Source organism: Brassica oleracea, chromosome C1 (assembly GCF_000695525.1).
Source record: "Brassica oleracea var. oleracea cultivar TO1000 chromosome C1, BOL, whole genome shotgun sequence".
Classification (NCBI taxonomy): domain Eukaryota; kingdom Viridiplantae; phylum Streptophyta; class Magnoliopsida; order Brassicales; family Brassicaceae; genus Brassica; species Brassica oleracea.
The window spans coordinates 3,271,884-3,289,525 of NC_027748.1; the positions used below are offsets into that span (position 1 = coordinate 3,271,884).

The 17,642-nt window shown below is 39.0% G+C and overlaps 4 protein-coding genes across 4 annotated transcripts; 1 reads left to right on the forward strand and 3 right to left on the reverse strand.

Annotated features, from left to right (window-relative positions):
• Positions 1-10,061: 10,061 nt before the first annotated feature.
• LOC106301245 (shikimate kinase 2, chloroplastic-like) lies at positions 10,062-11,474 on the reverse strand (the record flags this gene model as incomplete). The annotated part of the gene is given in 9 exon segments (XM_013737603.1): positions 10,062-10,251; positions 10,351-10,415; positions 10,505-10,583; positions 10,666-10,783; positions 10,866-10,951; positions 11,083-11,170; positions 11,252-11,280; positions 11,283-11,326; positions 11,420-11,474. Coding segments are annotated over 9 exon segments (588 nt in total). The 3' UTR covers positions 10,062-10,185.
• Positions 11,475-12,331: 857 nt separating this feature from the next.
• On the reverse strand, positions 12,332-13,559 carry LOC106295713 (F-box protein At1g30790-like). The gene has a single exon (XM_013731689.1). The coding sequence runs from the start codon at positions 13,515-13,517 to the stop codon at positions 12,390-12,392; it is 1,128 nt and encodes a 375-aa protein (XP_013587143.1). The 5' UTR covers positions 13,518-13,559; the 3' UTR covers positions 12,332-12,389.
• A 1,302-nt stretch (positions 13,560-14,861) lies between these two features.
• Positions 14,862-15,769, forward strand: LOC106329143. The gene is made up of 2 exons (XM_013767752.1): positions 14,862-15,314; positions 15,425-15,769. Exons 1-2 carry the CDS (start codon positions 14,862-14,864, stop codon positions 15,767-15,769), a joined length of 798 nt encoding a protein of 265 aa, XP_013623206.1.
• A 165-nt stretch (positions 15,770-15,934) lies between these two features.
• Positions 15,935-17,423, reverse strand: LOC106294185 (F-box protein At1g30790-like). Its single transcript, XM_013729776.1, has one exon. The coding sequence runs from the start codon at positions 17,396-17,398 to the stop codon at positions 16,163-16,165; it is 1,236 nt and encodes a 411-aa protein (XP_013585230.1). The 5' UTR covers positions 17,399-17,423; the 3' UTR covers positions 15,935-16,162.
• Positions 17,424-17,642: the final 219 nt, after the last annotated feature.

A 17,642-nucleotide genomic window follows, 5' to 3' on the forward strand; every position in this document is an offset into this window, starting at 1 on the left:
TAGAGTATTTACAGGTTCATGTACGTTCTGGAGAAATATGGTGATTTTGGAGTCTTTTGAGGTGCAGAACTGCACAGACGTGTCAGATGTCTAGCTATGATGGAGATATTCCGACCGTTGGATTGAGCTCATATTTTGAAATAAGATAGAGCTTTGAGTTAGTTTTCCAATGCCACCGGTTTGAGGTCAATCAACATCATGTAGCAGAAGTTATGCCCGTTTTACTGAAGAGTGGTCAGTCTGCTTCGCGAGAGAAAACTGTCGAGGAGATGAAAGAACGTCGATCGATAAGACATCCTTGGTGTCGATCGACGGTGATTACAGAATGCGGGCCAAGTATATTTCAAGACCGACTTAAGCCCAGAAAAACCAAAAATTACCAGAATACCCTTGGACGACCTAAAACCATATTTATGTATTTTCTAAGCCATTGCTGACGGCTAAACTTTCTTTACGCTATTTATTCTATTCATTGTTCTTAGTTAGGAGAGAAGGGAGAAACTCCTTCAGAGTCCTCCTGGAACTCCTTCGGTTTTTATATATATTGCAGTTTCATCTATGATTTTTTGTGACAACTATCATGTTTGAATAGATTCACCTTGCTAGATTTAGGGTTCAGATAGTCATGAGGGATTATCCCAAAAAAATAGATCTGCTAAGTTGTTAAAATATCAATCAACTTTACTGTTCTTTAATGTTTGTGTTCTAAAGTAGCTAACTAGGACCTTGTCCATAGATAATTGGACGCAAGAGAAGCATGGTCCTTTGTCTGATTTAGTTTACATTGTGCTAGGATTGCTATAAACAAGTGACAACTGATTTAGTTTAACCTAGTGAACAAGTCAAAATCGCGCGGTAAAGCTTGCTAGAAGGAACGTCGATCAACAACTCAGTAGTTGCATCGATCGACTGACTGAAAGGTGTATCGATCGACAATCCATAATTGGTATCGATCGACACTTTCTCAAGACCAACAAGCGACAGCTGAGGTCTTAGATCTAGAAAATAGATAATCTAAACAAATAGAAGTTGATAGATTATTACTTAGTTTGAGTTTCAGAATATCGTACCTTAGCATCTATACCATTATAATTCTGATTGCCTGAATAGAAGCTCTAAGTTTAACGAACTATCCTTCCATCAAACAACTCATCAATTTACTGAACAACTACCTTGTTCACTATGTTTTGGTATTTACTGCTTTATAATCTATTAGCCTACCTTAATCAATAACTATTTAGATCTAGTGTGTGTCCTAGCTCCTTGTGAATTTGATCCCTAAGTGCTACAACTCGGCCTCTTATTTGAAAGAGTACAAATCACTCCTTAGGGTAATTTGAGTGATATCACAGGTGGATCGAACCTGAAATGTGTTGACATCCCAAGTCTTTTAATATTTTCCATTCAAACGAAAGACAAACTAAATAAATTAGGCCCAGGTTTAGTGTCCCATGTACACCAAACAAGTTTCCTTGCTGTGAAAAATACCAACACCACATTTTAATTTCTTGATTAATTTTTGTTGGTGGACAAAAAAAAAAATTATTGTACCAATAGTTTACAAAACTACAAAAATAATTTTTTGGGGGATTTTAATTTTTTTTATTTACCCGGACATAACCAACAATGTTGGAATAGGCTTAATTAAGAGTTCCTATCTGAATCGTATGTATTTTAAATAAAACCTCAAACGATTGTAACCAGAAAACAAGAAAGAGACTACTATACCTTTGACCTCGCTTACAACTATTGGAGGATTTGAAGTGAGATGAGGCTACGAAAGTGACTTTGTTTCATATTGTTTTCTTAAGTTAGACCATATGGGCCGTTGAATGGTGTACCGTCACTCAGTTCTTTTCCCCCGCTGATCAAGTGACAATTTAGTTGATATCACTATACCAATAATCATGCTCTAACCGCACTTGCGATAAGTCCAATAAGCAATTCAACTTTGTCCGTTACTTGCTGCTTTTTGGTATAGTGATATCAACTAAATTGTCACTTGATCAGCGGGGGAAAAGAACTGAGTGACGGTACACCATTCAACGGCCCATATGGTCTAACTTAAGAAAACAATATGAAACAAAGTCACTTTCGTAGCCTCATCTCACTTCAAATCCTCCAATAGTTGTAAGCGAGGTCAAAGGTATAGTAGTCTCTTTCTTGTTTTCTGGTTACAATCGTTTGAGGTTTTATTTAAAATACATACGATTCAGATAGGAACTCTTAATTAAGCCTATTCCAACATTGTTGGTTATGTCCGGGTAAATAAAAAAAATTAAAATCCCCCAAAAAATTATTTTTGTAGTTTTGTAAACTATTGGTACAATAATTTTTTTTTTTGTCCACCAACAAAAATTAATCAAGAAATTAAAATGTGGTGTTGGTATTTTTCACAGCAAGGAAACTTGTTTGGTGTACATGGGACACTAAACCTGGGCCTAATTTATTTAGTTTGTCTTTCGTTTGAATGGAAAATATTAAAAGACTTGGGATGTCAACACATTTCAGGTTCGATCCACCTGTGATATCACTCAAATTACCCTAAGGAGTGATTTGTACTCTTTCAAATAAGAGGCCGAGTTGTAGCACTTAGGGATCAAATTCACAAGGAGCTAGGACACACACTAGATCTAAATAGTTATTGATTAAGGTAGGCTAATAGATTATAAAGCAGTAAATACCAAAACATAGTGAACAAGGTAGTTGTTCAGTAAATTGATGAGTTGTTTGATGGAAGGATAGTTCGTTAAACTTAGAGCTTCTATTCAGGCAATCAGAATTATAATGGTATAGATGCTAAGGTACGATATTCTGAAACTCAAACTAAGTAATAATCTATCAACTTCTATTTGTTTAGATTATCTATTTTCTAGATCTAAGACCTCAGCTGTCGCTTGTTGGTCTTGAGAAAGTGTCGATCGATACCAATTATGGATTGTCGATCGATACACCTTTCAGTCAGTCGATCGATGCAACTACTGAGTTGTTGATCGACGTTCCTTCTAGCAAGCTTTACCGCGCGATTTTGACTTGTTCACTAGGTTAAACTAAATCAGTTGTCACTTGTTTATAGCAATCCTAGCACAATGTAAACTAAATCAGACAAAGGACCATGCTTCTCTTGCGTCCAATTATCTATGGACAAGGTCCTAGTTAGCTACTTTAGAACACAAACATTAAAGAACAGTAAAGTTGATTGATATTTTAACAACTTAGCAGATCTATTTTTTTGGGATAATCCCTCATGACTATCTGAACCCTAAATCTAGCAAGGTGAATCTATTCAAACATGATAGTTGTCACAAAAAATCATAGATGAAACTGCAATATATATAAAAACCGAAGGAGTTCCAGGAGGACTCTGAAGGAGTTTCTCCCTTCTCTCCTAACTAAGAACAATGAATAGAATAAATAGCGTAAAGAAAGTTTAGCCGTCAGCAATGGCTTAGAAAATACATAAATATGGTTTTAGGTCGTCCAAGGGTATTCTGGTAATTTTTGGTTTTTCTGGGCTTAAGTCGGTCTTGAAATATACTTGGCCCGCATTCTGTAATCACCGTCGATCGACACCAAGGATGTCTTATCGATCGACGTTCTTTCATCTCCTCGACAGTTTTCTCTCGCGAGGCAGACTGACCACTCTTCAGTAAAACGGGCATAACTTCTGCTACATGATGTTGATTGACCTAAACCGGTGGCATTGGAAAGCTAAAAGGTGTTTGATGAAATGTCTGAGACAACTCTCCTAGGCTTTTAGTATACTTTGCCAAAGACATTTGTTGTTAGAGGTGCTAAGATAGCCATTGGACTTGCTAGTTATGATTGCTTTCATATTATTCAACCAAAGACATTTGATGTTTGAGATATGTTAGCAAATGAGCATTTATCTAGACATAGAGCTTGCTTAGAATTGTGTCTAGGCTTAAGGTTGATAGTTTGATTGATCATTTGTCATCCTTAGTTCGATACTTGATCACCCAAGGTCTAATCCCTATGCCCATGAGTTCTCTTTTCCCTTAGTCAAGAAAGTATCATTTTGTTATTGCTTTCTAGTATTAGTAGTAGTTTAAAACCCATCTAAATCATTGGTTGCACTTAGATTAAGTGAGTACTTGCATTCTCAGTGCTTTGATATCCCTCAGAACTGGTTCGACAATCATTTATACTACAGCATTTGTCTTAGGAGCCTTGAAAACTCCTAACATCAGCAGATCTAATATATCATGCATGCAACTGTTAGTCATCTATAGGATTATAATCTCCAACACCTGAATAGAAACCCTAGATCTAGCAACCATCATTCCATTAAACAACTCCCTGCCAAGCTGAACAATAGTCTTGTTCAACTTGTTTACTGTTTACTGTTTACTGTTTACTGCTTTGTTATCTATATTTACTAATTTATAAACTATTAGCCTAGCTTAATCATAAACTATTTATATCTAATTGGTTCCCTAGCTCCCTGTGAATTCGATCGCTAAGTACTACAACTCGACCTCTTATTTGAGAGAGTATAAATCACTCCTTAGGGTAATTTGAGTGGTATCAGTTGTCCATTTAATAAAACCTTATACTGAACTGAGGAAATGCATTCCATCATTAATTGGATCCAGTGCTGGTCGAATCCCATCTTGGTTAGTAGTTCTTGGGATAAAGATCCATTCAACTCTGTCATAAGCTTTGCTCATATCCGTTTTTATTGCCAAAAATTTATCTTGACACGATTTGTTAGTCCGCAAACCATGGAACATCTCCTGAGCTATAAGAATATTATCCGATATTAAACGTCCATGAACAAAAGCTGATTGCGTCTCTGAGATCAGTGATGGAAGACATACCTTTAATCTTTGACATAATACCTTAGATATAATCTTGTATCCTACATTACATAAGCTGATAGGTCTGAGTTCAGTCATCCTTGTGGGTCTCTTCTTTTTAGGAATCAAACAAATATTTGTAGTGTTTAACCTTGTGTCCAATTTTCCCGATGCCAGAAAACTATTGACCATTTTCAATAGATCCATTTTTATTATATGCCATGAGTGTTGAAAAAAGGAGAGTTGTCATTCCATCCGGCCCAGGAGCTTTTTCCGGGTGCATTATGAATAAAGCCAGTCGAACTTCCTCCTCAGTTGCCAACCGAAGGAGCCGTTGATTCATTTGTGGGGTAATTGAGGATGTGATCTCATCTAAAAAACCATCAAAACCAGTAGGAGTTGTTCTCTGGAACAGATCTTCAAAATAATCCACTGCCACCTTTTCTACCCCCTGCTCCTCAGTTATCCAGTTTCCATCATAATCATATAGACCCACAATTCTGTTACGAGCATGACGTTGTTTTGTTAGAGCATGATAGAACTTTTTATTGAGATCCCCTGAAATGTGCCACATATTACGACTCTTTTGTTGCCAGTAATCTTCCTCATCCTTATAAGCTTCCTGTAACTTCCTTGAGACCTCTAGAATATCTTCCTAGGTTCTATTATTATCTGTTTGGACTTTTCAAGTGCTTTCAGGAGTTCCCCAATTTTCTCTTTCCCATAAGGTGGATTATTCTTCCGCCATGTAGAGATCTCATGACGGCAGTTTGTGATTTTTGAAACGAAATCCCCTGGATTCGCCTCTGAGAAATCACCCCACCCTCTCGCAATCGTGTCCAATATGCCTTCTTGTCCAATCAATCTCTCGTCAAACCGAAATTGTCCCCTCCGTCTTGTTATTTTATTATCAAGGTAAGCCACCACCGGTCGATCATCGGACCCCACCATTCTCAAATATTCTGTGTAAGAGCATCGAAAAAGCGTATGCCAATCTTCGTTTGCTAAAGCTCGGTCCAACCGACACCGAACCATAACTTTTTTTCTTTTTTCCTTGTTTTCTTCTTCCTTGCCAGGACATCTGATTTCCTCGGCCGGGAACTCCAAAAGTCCAGTATTCCTAATCATGTCATTAAACGGTACAAAAGATCATGCACTTCGTATGGCCCCCCATCTTTTTCATGATTCCCAGTTATCTCATTCAAATCTCCAATAATAAACCACGGCTCTGATCTTGCTAGGCCATACCTTGTTAAACGTTCCCAAACTTGATCCCTTAACTGTTGAACCGGCTCTCCATATACAAAGGTCATATAAATTTTTTTTCCAAGGGCCAATGTTTCAACATCGATCATACGATTACTAGTATATAGAATATCAACCTGGTATTCATTATTATAAAACAACCCCAAACCTCCACTCGCACCAACCGGGTCCACTGTAACTAAATTGTCATAACCAAAATGAGACTGAAAACACTGAATGAAAGTTAAATCATGTTTTGTCTCGGAGAGAAACAAAAAATCTGGTCTATGTTTATGCCATATTTCCCGTAGATAACTAATTGTCCAGTGACTTCCCGCACCTCTACAATTCCAGCTCAATACTTTCATAAAAAACATTCTGAAAAAACTCCTTAGTGCTAGATTATCGGGTGTGAAGAAACCTTGGGTAACCAGACTGCACTCGACAGAAAACGGATATTTCATGATACAAAAGTATATAATTTGCATCATGAGCCACGTCACTTGCTTTGCGTGTGATAAACAAGGACATTACGCAAGTAATTGTCTTGACAAGTTACTTAAACTGCAAGAAATTGATGAGAAGAAAGAAGAAGATACACAAGAAGCTGATGAACTTATGATGCATGAAGTGGTGTATCTCAACGAGCATAAGGTGAAGCCAGCTAACTTTAGAGTAGAACAAGGTATGGAGAATCTATGGTATCTTGACAATGGGGCAAGCAATCATATGAGTGGAAACCGCTTGTTCTTTTTCAAGCTCGACGAAGGCATTACGGGAAAGGTCCGGTTTGGGGATAATTCTCATATTGACATAAAGGGAAAAGGATCAATCTGTTTTGTCTTAAAAGGAGGTGAGAAGAAAATATTGAACAATGTCTACTACATACCGGGCTTGAGAAGCAATATTGTTTGCTTAGGACAAGCCACCGAAGTAGGTTGTGAGGTAAGGATGAAGGATGATGTCTTAATTCTTTTTGACAAGTCCGGAGCTCTAATGGTTAAAACCACACGATCAAAGAACCGCTTGTACAAGGTAACCTTGCAAGCCGACGCAATCCAATGCCTTCTCACCTCAGTACCTATCGAATCATCTAAGTGGCACGCGCGGTTAGGTCATGTTGCAACCGAGACAATGAAGACGATGATACATAAAGATTTGGTCGTGGGCATTCCACACATAGATGTCGAGAGAGAAACGTGTGTCTCATGTCTACTCGGAAAAAAAACAAGACAACCTTTTCCCCAAGCAACCTCATTTAGAGCAACACAACCACTTGAGCTTGTTCATGAAGACTTATGTGGACCGATCACTCCTTCCACGCCAGGAATGAAACGATATGTGTTCGTGTTAATAGATGACTATACATGCTATATGTGGACCATTTTACTTAAGGAGAAGAGCGAAGCGTTTGAAAAGTTCAGAGTGTTTAAAGAGCTTGCAGAACAAGAAACAAAAACAACGGTGAAAACGTTTCGTACGGACAGAGGAGGCGAGTTTATATCACATGATTTCAGAGCCTACTGCGACAAGAATGGAATTAACAGACATATGACAGCGCCATACTCACCTCAACAGAATGGAGTTGTGGAACATCGAAACCGTACACTCTTTGAGATGACTAGAAGCTTGCTAAAGCATATGAGTGTGCCCAATGAATTGTGGGGGGAAGCGGTAAGGCATTCACCCTATTTGATCAATAAATAGGATTGCAACACAACAAGATATCTTGTCGGACAGACCCCATACGAGGCACTGCAAGGTAAACGACCTAATCTCAGCCATCTCAAAGTCTTTGGTTGCGTTTGTTACGCTCGAACCGAAGTCGCAGGAAGAAAGAAACTCGATGATCGGTCAAAAGCTTTGGTGCATCTAGGAACTGAACCAGGGTCTAAAGCCTACAGGTTACTAGACCCCTCAAGCCATAAGATAACAGTCAGCCGCGATGTATTGTTTGATGAAGAAAAGCAATGGAACTGGAACACGGCTAAAACCGAGAAAGCAAAGGACTCCAGCACATTCGAGATAGAGCTATTGCCACTAGCAGACATTGGAAGCGGTCAAGAGGATGTCAGTATGAGTGGAGGCAACGGGGATGGTAACGAGAATGAAGAAGATGATAACGTTGCAGACGAAGAGGAAGAAGAAACAACACAACCCGAGATAAGGCGATCAAGCAGAACAACATCTAAGCCGTCGTATCTAGAGGATTATATTCTTCTAGCCGAAGAGGAGTGTGAGAAACTCCTAATGGTTATAAACAATGAACCTTGGGATTTTAATGAAGCTAAGGAACTTGAAGTTTGGGTTGATGCGTGTAGAAATGAGATATTCTCTATCGAGAAAAACAACACTTGGATACTCTTTGATCTACCAGAAGGTTTCAAAGCTATTGGTTTGAAGTGGGTTTTTAAAATAATGAGGAATGCGGATGGAAGTATCAGTAAGTATAAAGCGAGGTTGGTAGCAAAAGGTTATGTACAAAGGAACGGCATCGATTATGACGAGGTCTTTGCGCATGTGGCTCGAATCGAAACCATCAGACTAGTAATCGCACTTGCAGCCTCATATGGTTGGGAGATACACCACTTGGATGTAAAAACGGCCTTCTTACATGGAGAGCTAAAAGAAGAAGTCTATGTCAGTCAACCCGAAAGATTTGAGATCAAAGGAAAAGAAGATAAGGTGCACAAGCTTAATAAAGCTCTTTATGGTCTTAGGCAGGCTCCTAGAGCATGGAACATCAAACTCAACCGGATTCTACAAGAATTTGGCTTCACTAGATGCTCTAAGGAACCCTCGTTATACAAAAGAGAAGACAAGAAAGGCGTGCTTATGGTATGTGTTTACGTTGATGATTTGCATGTCACTGGTTCTTCCTTGGCTTCAACGGTTGAGTTCAAACAAGAGATGGCTAGCAAGTTCGAGATGAGCGATCTAGGAAGATTAACTTATTATCTAGGCATCTAAGTGTTGCAATACGATGGAGGAGTGGTGTTATCTCAAGATAGATACGCTCGAAAGATCCTTGCGGAAGCTGGTATGGCAAATTGTAACCTCGCGCATGTACCCATGGAAGTTAATATCCGTTTGTCAAGATCAATACAAGAGAAAGGGATCGATGAGAGAGAGTTTAGAAGAAGCATAGGGTGTCTTAGATATCTACTACACACTCGACCTGATCTCTCATTCAGTGTAAGAGTTCTTAGTAGATACATGCAAGAGCCTAAGGTTTCTCATGGCGTGGCCTTGAAACAAGTACTTAGGTACTTGCGCGGAACAACTAATCTCGGCCTCATGTATATCATGATAGAGATAGAGTTCAAATGGTATGACACTAAGGTAAGACGCTGGAGAGTTTTGAAGGGTGTGAAAGGACTTCCTAAGATTCCGCGTTATACTGCTAGAACGGCGGATTGCCGTGGCAAGATGGCTGTTTTGTGGGACAGGGATGTGGCTTCTACTGGTTATGTGGACAAGATGATTTGGTGCGCCGTGATTGCGCTTGAAAGGTGCAGCGATGAAGAGATATGGGGTAAGCTCGAGTGGAAGGAACCTGTGCTTGAAGTCCCCAAGTCATGTAGAATTATCCGTGCTCTTGCTGCTACCCTTTGATGACCGACTTGATTGTGATGAATCTTTTTAATGGTCATTTTGTTGTGTAATACTCTGCCTTTGTTGTTAACTTAATGCTGTAGACATAATTTTCAGTTGTTTAAACCTTTGACGGCTTAGCTTATCTTGTGACCTGTGAAACACTGTGTTAATGTTTATGTTGAATAGAATGATCACTATTTTCTTGGGGAAAAGAGAAGAAAAAGATGCAACATTGATTGTAGTTTGGTGGTGGGTTTTTTTTTTTTATGGTGTACATATAGTTGGTTTTCTACTTCCTAATGACTCAATGATGAACTTGCAGAAAATTCTCTTATTATAAAAGTCAAATGGCTTATTTCCCATCTTTTGGTCCAGATGACAAAGAAATCAAACAAACAGGCGTTATTCAATCATATACACTGTACACAGCAGTCAAAACTAGGCACACACAAGCTCTTCTGATGGAACAAGAAGACTTAAACTGACTAGATGTTGCGGGGGAGAAACTTAACCGTCTCCAGGACTAGAAGTCATCCGGACTAGCCATACTGTCCTCTTTATTTAGAAAGCTCTGAACTTGCTCAAAGGCCTGATGATGAATATGAATAATTGAGCAGTTAGAAGTTATCAAAACTAACAAACTGAATTGTACACAAATGAATAGGAGCATAGAGGTTCTGCGGCGTACCTCAATGGCGATTTCAGTTGGTGTAAGATCTGAGACTTTTCTATACCCGAGCTTTGATGTAATATCTGACCAATTTGGAGTAAACTAGTCACAATATGGGCTGAGAGATTGTGGAAAGCTATAATAGAACATGGAAAGTGAATAAGGACCATACTCTCCAAGGAGACTCTCGCGCTTGCGTTAGTGTATGCTTCACCGCGTGCTTCCCATATAGTTGAAAGACGGGTTAAAGCCTATGTAAAGACACAGATGATCAAAAACCACAGAGAATGATAAAACTCTGTTTCAAAAGTAACAATGATAGAGAACTATTACCACTGTGTATGGGCCTCCTCCTGACTCATCATCATGTAACAATGGTCTTGAATTAGTTCCTAGAGCAGCAATTCTCGGAACATCAAGCCAAATGCTAATACCTTTATGCGTATACTTCCTGTTTGCAAACCCAGACACATTATATTACCAAATAATCTGAGTTTCGTATTACATTATCACTGATTGAGAAGAAAACGCACCAGTTAATGGGTCTTATAACCGCACCTCCACCTGTTGACACAACAACTTGGTGGTACATCAGAGAGATCTTCTTTAATGCCTCGGTCTAGAAAAATAACAACCATGTGACGAAATTAGCATCAAGGATACACAAAGAACAAAGAGGCAAAGCAGAGAAAGTGTAGAATCAGCAATATGAGATATGGTAAGAAGGAAGAAGAAGTGTAAGAGTAAAACCTCTTTCTCTCTGAAGACACTCTCACCGAAATTCTCAAATATCTCAGCTACAGAAGTTCCATTCATCGCCTCCTCGATCAATGTGTCACTGCCAACATTTACAGAACAATGTTTAGCTCAGTTAAAGCTCAATAGACACGCACAGTAAAAAAGAGCAGATAGTATATACCAATCAAAGAATGTATAAACAAGTGCTCTCTTGCCATTATCTTTCCAACTGTCGTCTTCCCGGAACCCATCATTCCTGACGCATTCACGACAAAAATGTTCAGTTACCAGAGAATGCAAGAGAAGCTAAAAAAAATACACAAACAAAGAAAGAGACAAATAGACTGACCAACAAGATACATAGATCGTCCATTTAAATACGGTTTAATCTCTTCAGCTTTTCTCTGCAAAAAAAAAACTTATGTAAATCCACCGTCAACATAAGACTTTTATAGGAATAAAAAAGTAGAAGATAACAAACAGTATCATAAAAACCATTGCACTAAAGATTGATGCCAAAATGTCTTGATTAAAGTAATAGAATAGTATCAACTTGCCTTCAAAACAAGTTGTTCATCAAATGAAGAATGAAGAATGTTTCCAGTTTCCAACAATGCTACAAAATTTAAAGAATAGAACTCTCGCGTTCTCTCGATCTTTCTTGAAAACGAAATGCAGAGGCGTGTAAGAGAGACAAGAGAGTCCAAAGGGAACAGCCATCATAGACAAAAGCCCCTTGGAGAGAGCCTCAGCTTCACGCACAGACGAACCTTTCAAAGGATCAATACCTTTTGAGTCATACCCAAACATCTACTCAAACAAGATCCCAACCAAAGGCGCAGCAAAGGAAGAGAAAGAACCTTCGAAAGCCCTGTCAAACGCGTACGGTGCTTAGGAGGAACGACTTCAGCAAACATAGGTGCGTTAACCGCACCAGTGGTGTATCTCAACGAACAGAAGGTGAAGCAAGGGGGGGTGGGATATGGCTGTCGCAAGGAAACATCATTGACTCAAAACAGAGAACACAGGCAGCAAGACAAGTTGAAAGAGATCTAGTGCATATATTACACAATACACAAGTATATACAAAAGAAATCTAGTGCATATATTACACAATACACAAGTATATACAAATATAAGTAAAAGAGTCGCGAAACTAGAATAAACACAAAATAAAGAAGGAAAAAGAAACAAATGCGAGTCGCTAAAGATAACAAAAACAAGTTTGGTGCATAATTATTTGATAAAAAAAAAAATCCCCAGAGTTTAGTTTAGTTTTGTTTATCAAGCAAGCTCTTACACATCAACAAAACACATTATTATAAAAAAGCAATACTATCATTGTGTTGGGGTGAGAAAGAGACGCAGCATATGCCTGTGAGTCCATAACGGCTCCAGAACTCTTCAGTATCAGCGACTCCGTGGATCCTGACTCTTCTCGTGCTCTTCGTGTCTGGGTTGAAGTAGAAAACATAGAAGGGCTTGGCACGGCCTGGCAGAGTTGTTGGGGAGAAAATGATTTCACCAGCCTTGTTGGTTCCTTGGGAGATCATACGCTGACCCATCCCAAGAGTGAAGGGAAAATACAAGGGAAGCTCAAATGTTTGTTTGGACCACTCATGTTTCGTCACATCCTCCAGTATCCAAAGATTAAAACAGTTGAAAGAAGAACCACTTACTCTCAAACAGTTTGGTACAACGACAGCTGGCTTCCCTTTGTATTCTATCAATGATGTAAAAGCCTGCCAAACCAGGACCTCCGGAGGCGTTGTGATAAAACTTAGTATCCTCTCATGTCTAACATCAAAACACACAAACACAGGAGTCTTACTTTCCCATGGAGCATAAGCACCATAATACATGAAACCATTGATGCATCGTCCCCTAGTTACACGGTAATAAGGCGGGGAGGTAAGTTGGGTACGAGATACTACTCCTCCTCGTCCAAGTGTTATAACCTCGTGCACCATGACACTAGGGTTATGATCATAGTTAGATGTCACATGGGTCAATGCTTTGAATTGATCATCTACAGGATCGTATCCCAAGGATGTGGCCGGTGCCTTGCAGTGAAAGGTAATGACTTGCCCCGTGCTAGGGTTACATATAATGAAATTTGACATCTCAAAACAAGTGATAAAGCCATGGACGGAAAAATACTTGTAGGCGCCGTGACGCAAGGTCACTGAGGGTATTGTCATGTCTAGATTGGCAACCAAAGAAGAAGAAGAAGAAGAAGTTTCCTCCTCTCCCGACAAGATGAACAGACGCTTGGGATCATCACCACCTGCACTGTTGGTGAAAGCGACTATAAAACGTGATGGCTTCGCAACGTAGTATGAAGCCACGAATCTTTGGCTTCGGATAAGGGAATACCAAGTCTTGCACACGCATAGGAACTTCATAAGCGACTTTCCAGGCAATCTAGTCAGTGTCTCCACCTCCATATCGTAAGGGAGGAGGACATGTAGCTTCTTGTCCCTTGACTCGTAGACTTCTTTTTGGTGATGGGTCACCACCCTCTTTGCATGCGATCTATTCGTCACTGTATCCATCTTCTTCAGATCAAGAGGGATCGGCTCCAAGCTGCCCTTCTCATTGGAGGCGCTCCCGATGAAATAACTTTTTAACACCTCTGACACACATCTATTTTAAATAGATTTTGTTAACTAGGTTCGGTCGGCTGTGACTTTTAACTTTCTTACAATTTGTTGATTTATTGTGTATTTTATTTCTGCTTTACTTGGAAAAAATAACAGTATTATGTTTAATTGCTATCAGTTTTGACATATATGTTTCTTAAATATTATTATGTTTATTTCGCTTCCCGTTGGTCCTACCTACCATATCCACTGGTCCATCAAACAGGCAAGAACCATCAGGTACAATAACAGCAAACTAAACCAAAATGAACCGTATAGACCGGTTTTTTAACACCTCTGACACAACCTAGTTTAATAGATTTTGTCAAGAGAGTAACTCTAGGTTCGGTCCTTTAAAAAAAAAAAAAAAAATTAATTAATTAATAAATAGATTAAAATGTGTGTTTGCTAATCTCTGATGACCATCCATCAGATTTTGAATTAATAAATAGGCTTAGTGTTTTCTATGCAGATTGCATAATTTTTTTTGTGTTTATCTTCTTTCCACAATTTTAAACCAATAAAAAATCAATAAGTGTATTTGATCCAAAAAAAAAAATCAATTAGTGCAATTAAGATTTTTGAAGTTTGCAATTAGTTAATAAAACATCCATTGAAAATGTAAAAATTGAATCTTTTAGAAACAAAATTTTTCTCTAGAATATGTATCTTTAAGGAACGGAAGGTGTATATATTTGGGTTTCAATTCATATGTCGAAATCAAACATATAACTAATTATGCTAAATTTAAATGTCGAAATCAAACATGGAACATCAAATGAATTTTATGGCATAATATAACTTAAAACATGTAAATATCTATTCTAGATTATGTTGGATTAAGCTTGACAATAGCTCAAAGACACAAGCTATCCTAATCCTAGTGAGATATGGATTTGTAATAGGATTAGGAAATAAGGAAAGATTGTTGTGCTAATAGGATTAGGAGTTATCTAGTCTTATAAATAGAGATGCATATGTTGTTACATCTCTTGTGAATTGTGAGAGCATTACTTGTGATTTGTGATCTAAAGATTTGAGTGATTAATAAGAGAAAGACTTCTTGTTAGTGTGTTTGTGTTTCAATAATTGGTATCAGAGCCAGCACATAAACAACCGCACACATTCAAATCTATGACGACAACAAACATGACCGATGTTAAAGAAGAAGCTGCGACGAACTCCAAAGAGAGTGGACCCTCCTCCATTAAACTTCCGATGCTGACCTCTACCAATTACATTGTTTGGGCTATGCGTATGAAGATTGCGCTTAAGGTCAACAAGGTGTGGGAAACTATTGATCCAGGAAGAAAACATGAAGAAAAGAATAACATGGATATTGCTTTGCTATTTCAATCCGTTCCGGAAGCTTTAATACTACAAGTCGGTGATCTTGATACAGCAAAAGGAGTATGGGATGTAGTCAAAGCGAGATATGTCGGAGCTGAGAGAGTACGAGAAGCGAGGTTGCAAACCCTAATGGATGAGTTTGATAGACTTAAGATGAAAGAAGAAGATACCATTGATGCATTCGTGGGAAAGCTCTCCGAAATCTCTTCAAAGTCTTCCTCCTTAGGAGAAATCATTGAAGAACCAAAGATCGTCAAGAAGTTTCTTAAAAGTCTACCAAGAAGAAAATACATTCATATTGTCGCCTTACTCGAGTAGGTTCTTGATCTTAATACGACTAGCTTTGAGAATATCGTGGGTAGACTAAAGCATATGAAGAACGTATATGTGAAGACGAAGAGGAACATCAAGATGATAATGGAAAGTTGTTATACGCTAACAACAGCGAGTCACAACAAGACGGGTATGGCCGAGGAGGACAAGGAAGAGGTGGACGAGGTAACTGGAGAGGAAGAGGTCGAGGTCGCTACAGAGGTTTCTATGCACAAAGAGAGGCGTATAAGCAAGGTCAAAACCGAGATATGAGCCACATCACTTGCTTTGCGTGTGATAAACAAGAACATTACGCAAGTAATTGTCTTGACAAGTTGCTTAAACTGCAAGAAACTGATGAGAAGAAAGAAGAAGATACACAAGAAGCTGATTAAGTTATGATGCATGAAGTGGTGTATCTCAACGAACAGAAGGTGAAGCAAGGGGGGGTGGGATATGGCTGTCGCAAGGAAACATCATTGACTCAAAACAGAGAACACAGGCAGCAAGACAAGTTGAAAGAAATCTAGTGCATATATATTACATAATACACAAGTATATACAAAAGAAATCTAGTGCATATATAACACAATACACAAGTATATACAAATATAAGTAAAAGAGTTGTGAAACTAAAATAAACACAAAATAAAGAAGGAAAAAGAAACAAATGCGAGTCGCAAAAACAAGTTTGATGCATAATTATTTGATAAAAAAAAAAAAAATCCCCAGAGTTTAGTTTTGTTTAGTTTACCAAGCAAGCTCTTACACATCAACAAAACACATTATTATAAAAAAGCAATACTATCATTGTGTTGGGGTGAGAAAGAGACGCAGCATATGCCTGTGAGTCCATAACGGCTCCAGAACTCTTCAGTATCAGCGACTCCGTGGATCCTGACTCTTCTCGTGCTCTTCGTGTCTGGGTTGAAGTAGAAAACATAGAAGGGCTTGGCACGGCCTGGCAGAGTTGTTGGGGAGAAAATGATTTCACCAGCCTTGTTGGTTCCTTGGGAGATCATACGCTGACCCATCCCAAGAGTGAAGGGAAAATACAAGGGAAGCTCAAATGTTTGTTTGGACCACTCATGTTTCGTCACATCCTCCAGTATCCAAAGATTAAAACAGTTGAAAGAAGAACCACTTACTCTCAAACAGTTTGGTACAACGACAGCTGGCTTCCCTTTGTATTCTATCAATGATGTAAAAGCCTGCCAAACCAGGACCTCCGGAGGCGTTGTGATAAAACTTAGTATCCTCTCATGTCTAACATCAAAACACACAAACACAGGAGTCTTACTTTCCCATGGAGCATAAGCACCATAATACATGAAACCATTGATGCATCGTCCCCTAGTTACACGGTAATAAGGCGGGGAGGTAAGTTGGGTACGAGATACTACTCCTCCTCGTCCAAGTGTTATAACCTCGTGCACCATGACACTAGGGTTATGATCATAGTTAGATGTCACATGGGTCAATGCTTTGAATTGATCATCTACAGGATCGTATCCCAAGGATGTGGCCGGTGCCTTGCAGTGAAAGGTAATGACTTGCCCCGTGCTAGGGTTACATATAATGAAATTTGACATCTCAAAACAAGTGATAAAGCCATGGACGGAAAAATACTTGTAGGCGCCGTGAGGCAAGGTCACTGAGGGTATTGTCATGTCTAGATTGGCAACCAAAGAAGAAGAAGAAGAAGAAGTTTCCTCCTCTCCCGACAAGATGAACAGACGCTTGGGATCATCACCACCTGCATTGTTGGTGAAAGCGACTATAAAACGGGATGGCTTCGCAGCGCAGTATGAAGCCACGAATCTTTGGCTTCGGATAAGGGAATACCAAGTCTTGCACACGCATAGGAACTTCATAAGCGACTTTCCAGGCAATCTAGTCAGTGTCTCCACCTCCATATCGTAAGGGAGGAGGACATGTAGCTTCTTGTCCCTTGACTCGTAGACTTCTTTTTGGTGATGGGTCACCACCCTCTTTGCAGGCGATCTAGTCGTCACTGTATCCATCTTCTTCAGATCAAGAGGGATCGGCTCCAAGCTGCCCTTCTCATTGGAGGCGCTCCCGATGAAATAACTTTTTAACACCTCTGACACACATCTATTATTTTAAATAGATTTTGTTAACTAGGTTCGGTCGGCTGTGACTTTTAACTTTCTTACAATTTGTTGATTTATTGTGTATTTTATTTCTGCTTTACTTGGAAAAAATAACAGTATTATGTTTAATTGCTATCAGTTTTGACATATATGT

What these genes read in the sequence shown, in the direction of transcription:
- LOC106294185 (XM_013729776.1), bottom strand. Translation starts at nt 17,398, where the DNA reads ATGGATACAGTGACGACTAGATCGCCTGCAAAGAGGGTGGTGACCCAT.
- LOC106295713 (XM_013731689.1), bottom strand. Translation starts at nt 13,517, where the DNA reads ATGGAGGTGGAGACACTGACTAGATTGCCTGGAAAGTCGCTTATGAAG.
- LOC106329143 (XM_013767752.1), top strand. Translation starts at nt 14,862, where the DNA reads ATGACCGATGTTAAAGAAGAAGCTGCGACGAACTCCAAAGAGAGTGGA. An exon ending in TCATTGAAGAACCAAAGATC is followed by an intron (nt 15,315 to 15,424) that starts GTCAAGAAGTTT and finishes TATCGTGGGTAG; the next exon opens with ACTAAAGCATATGAAGAACG.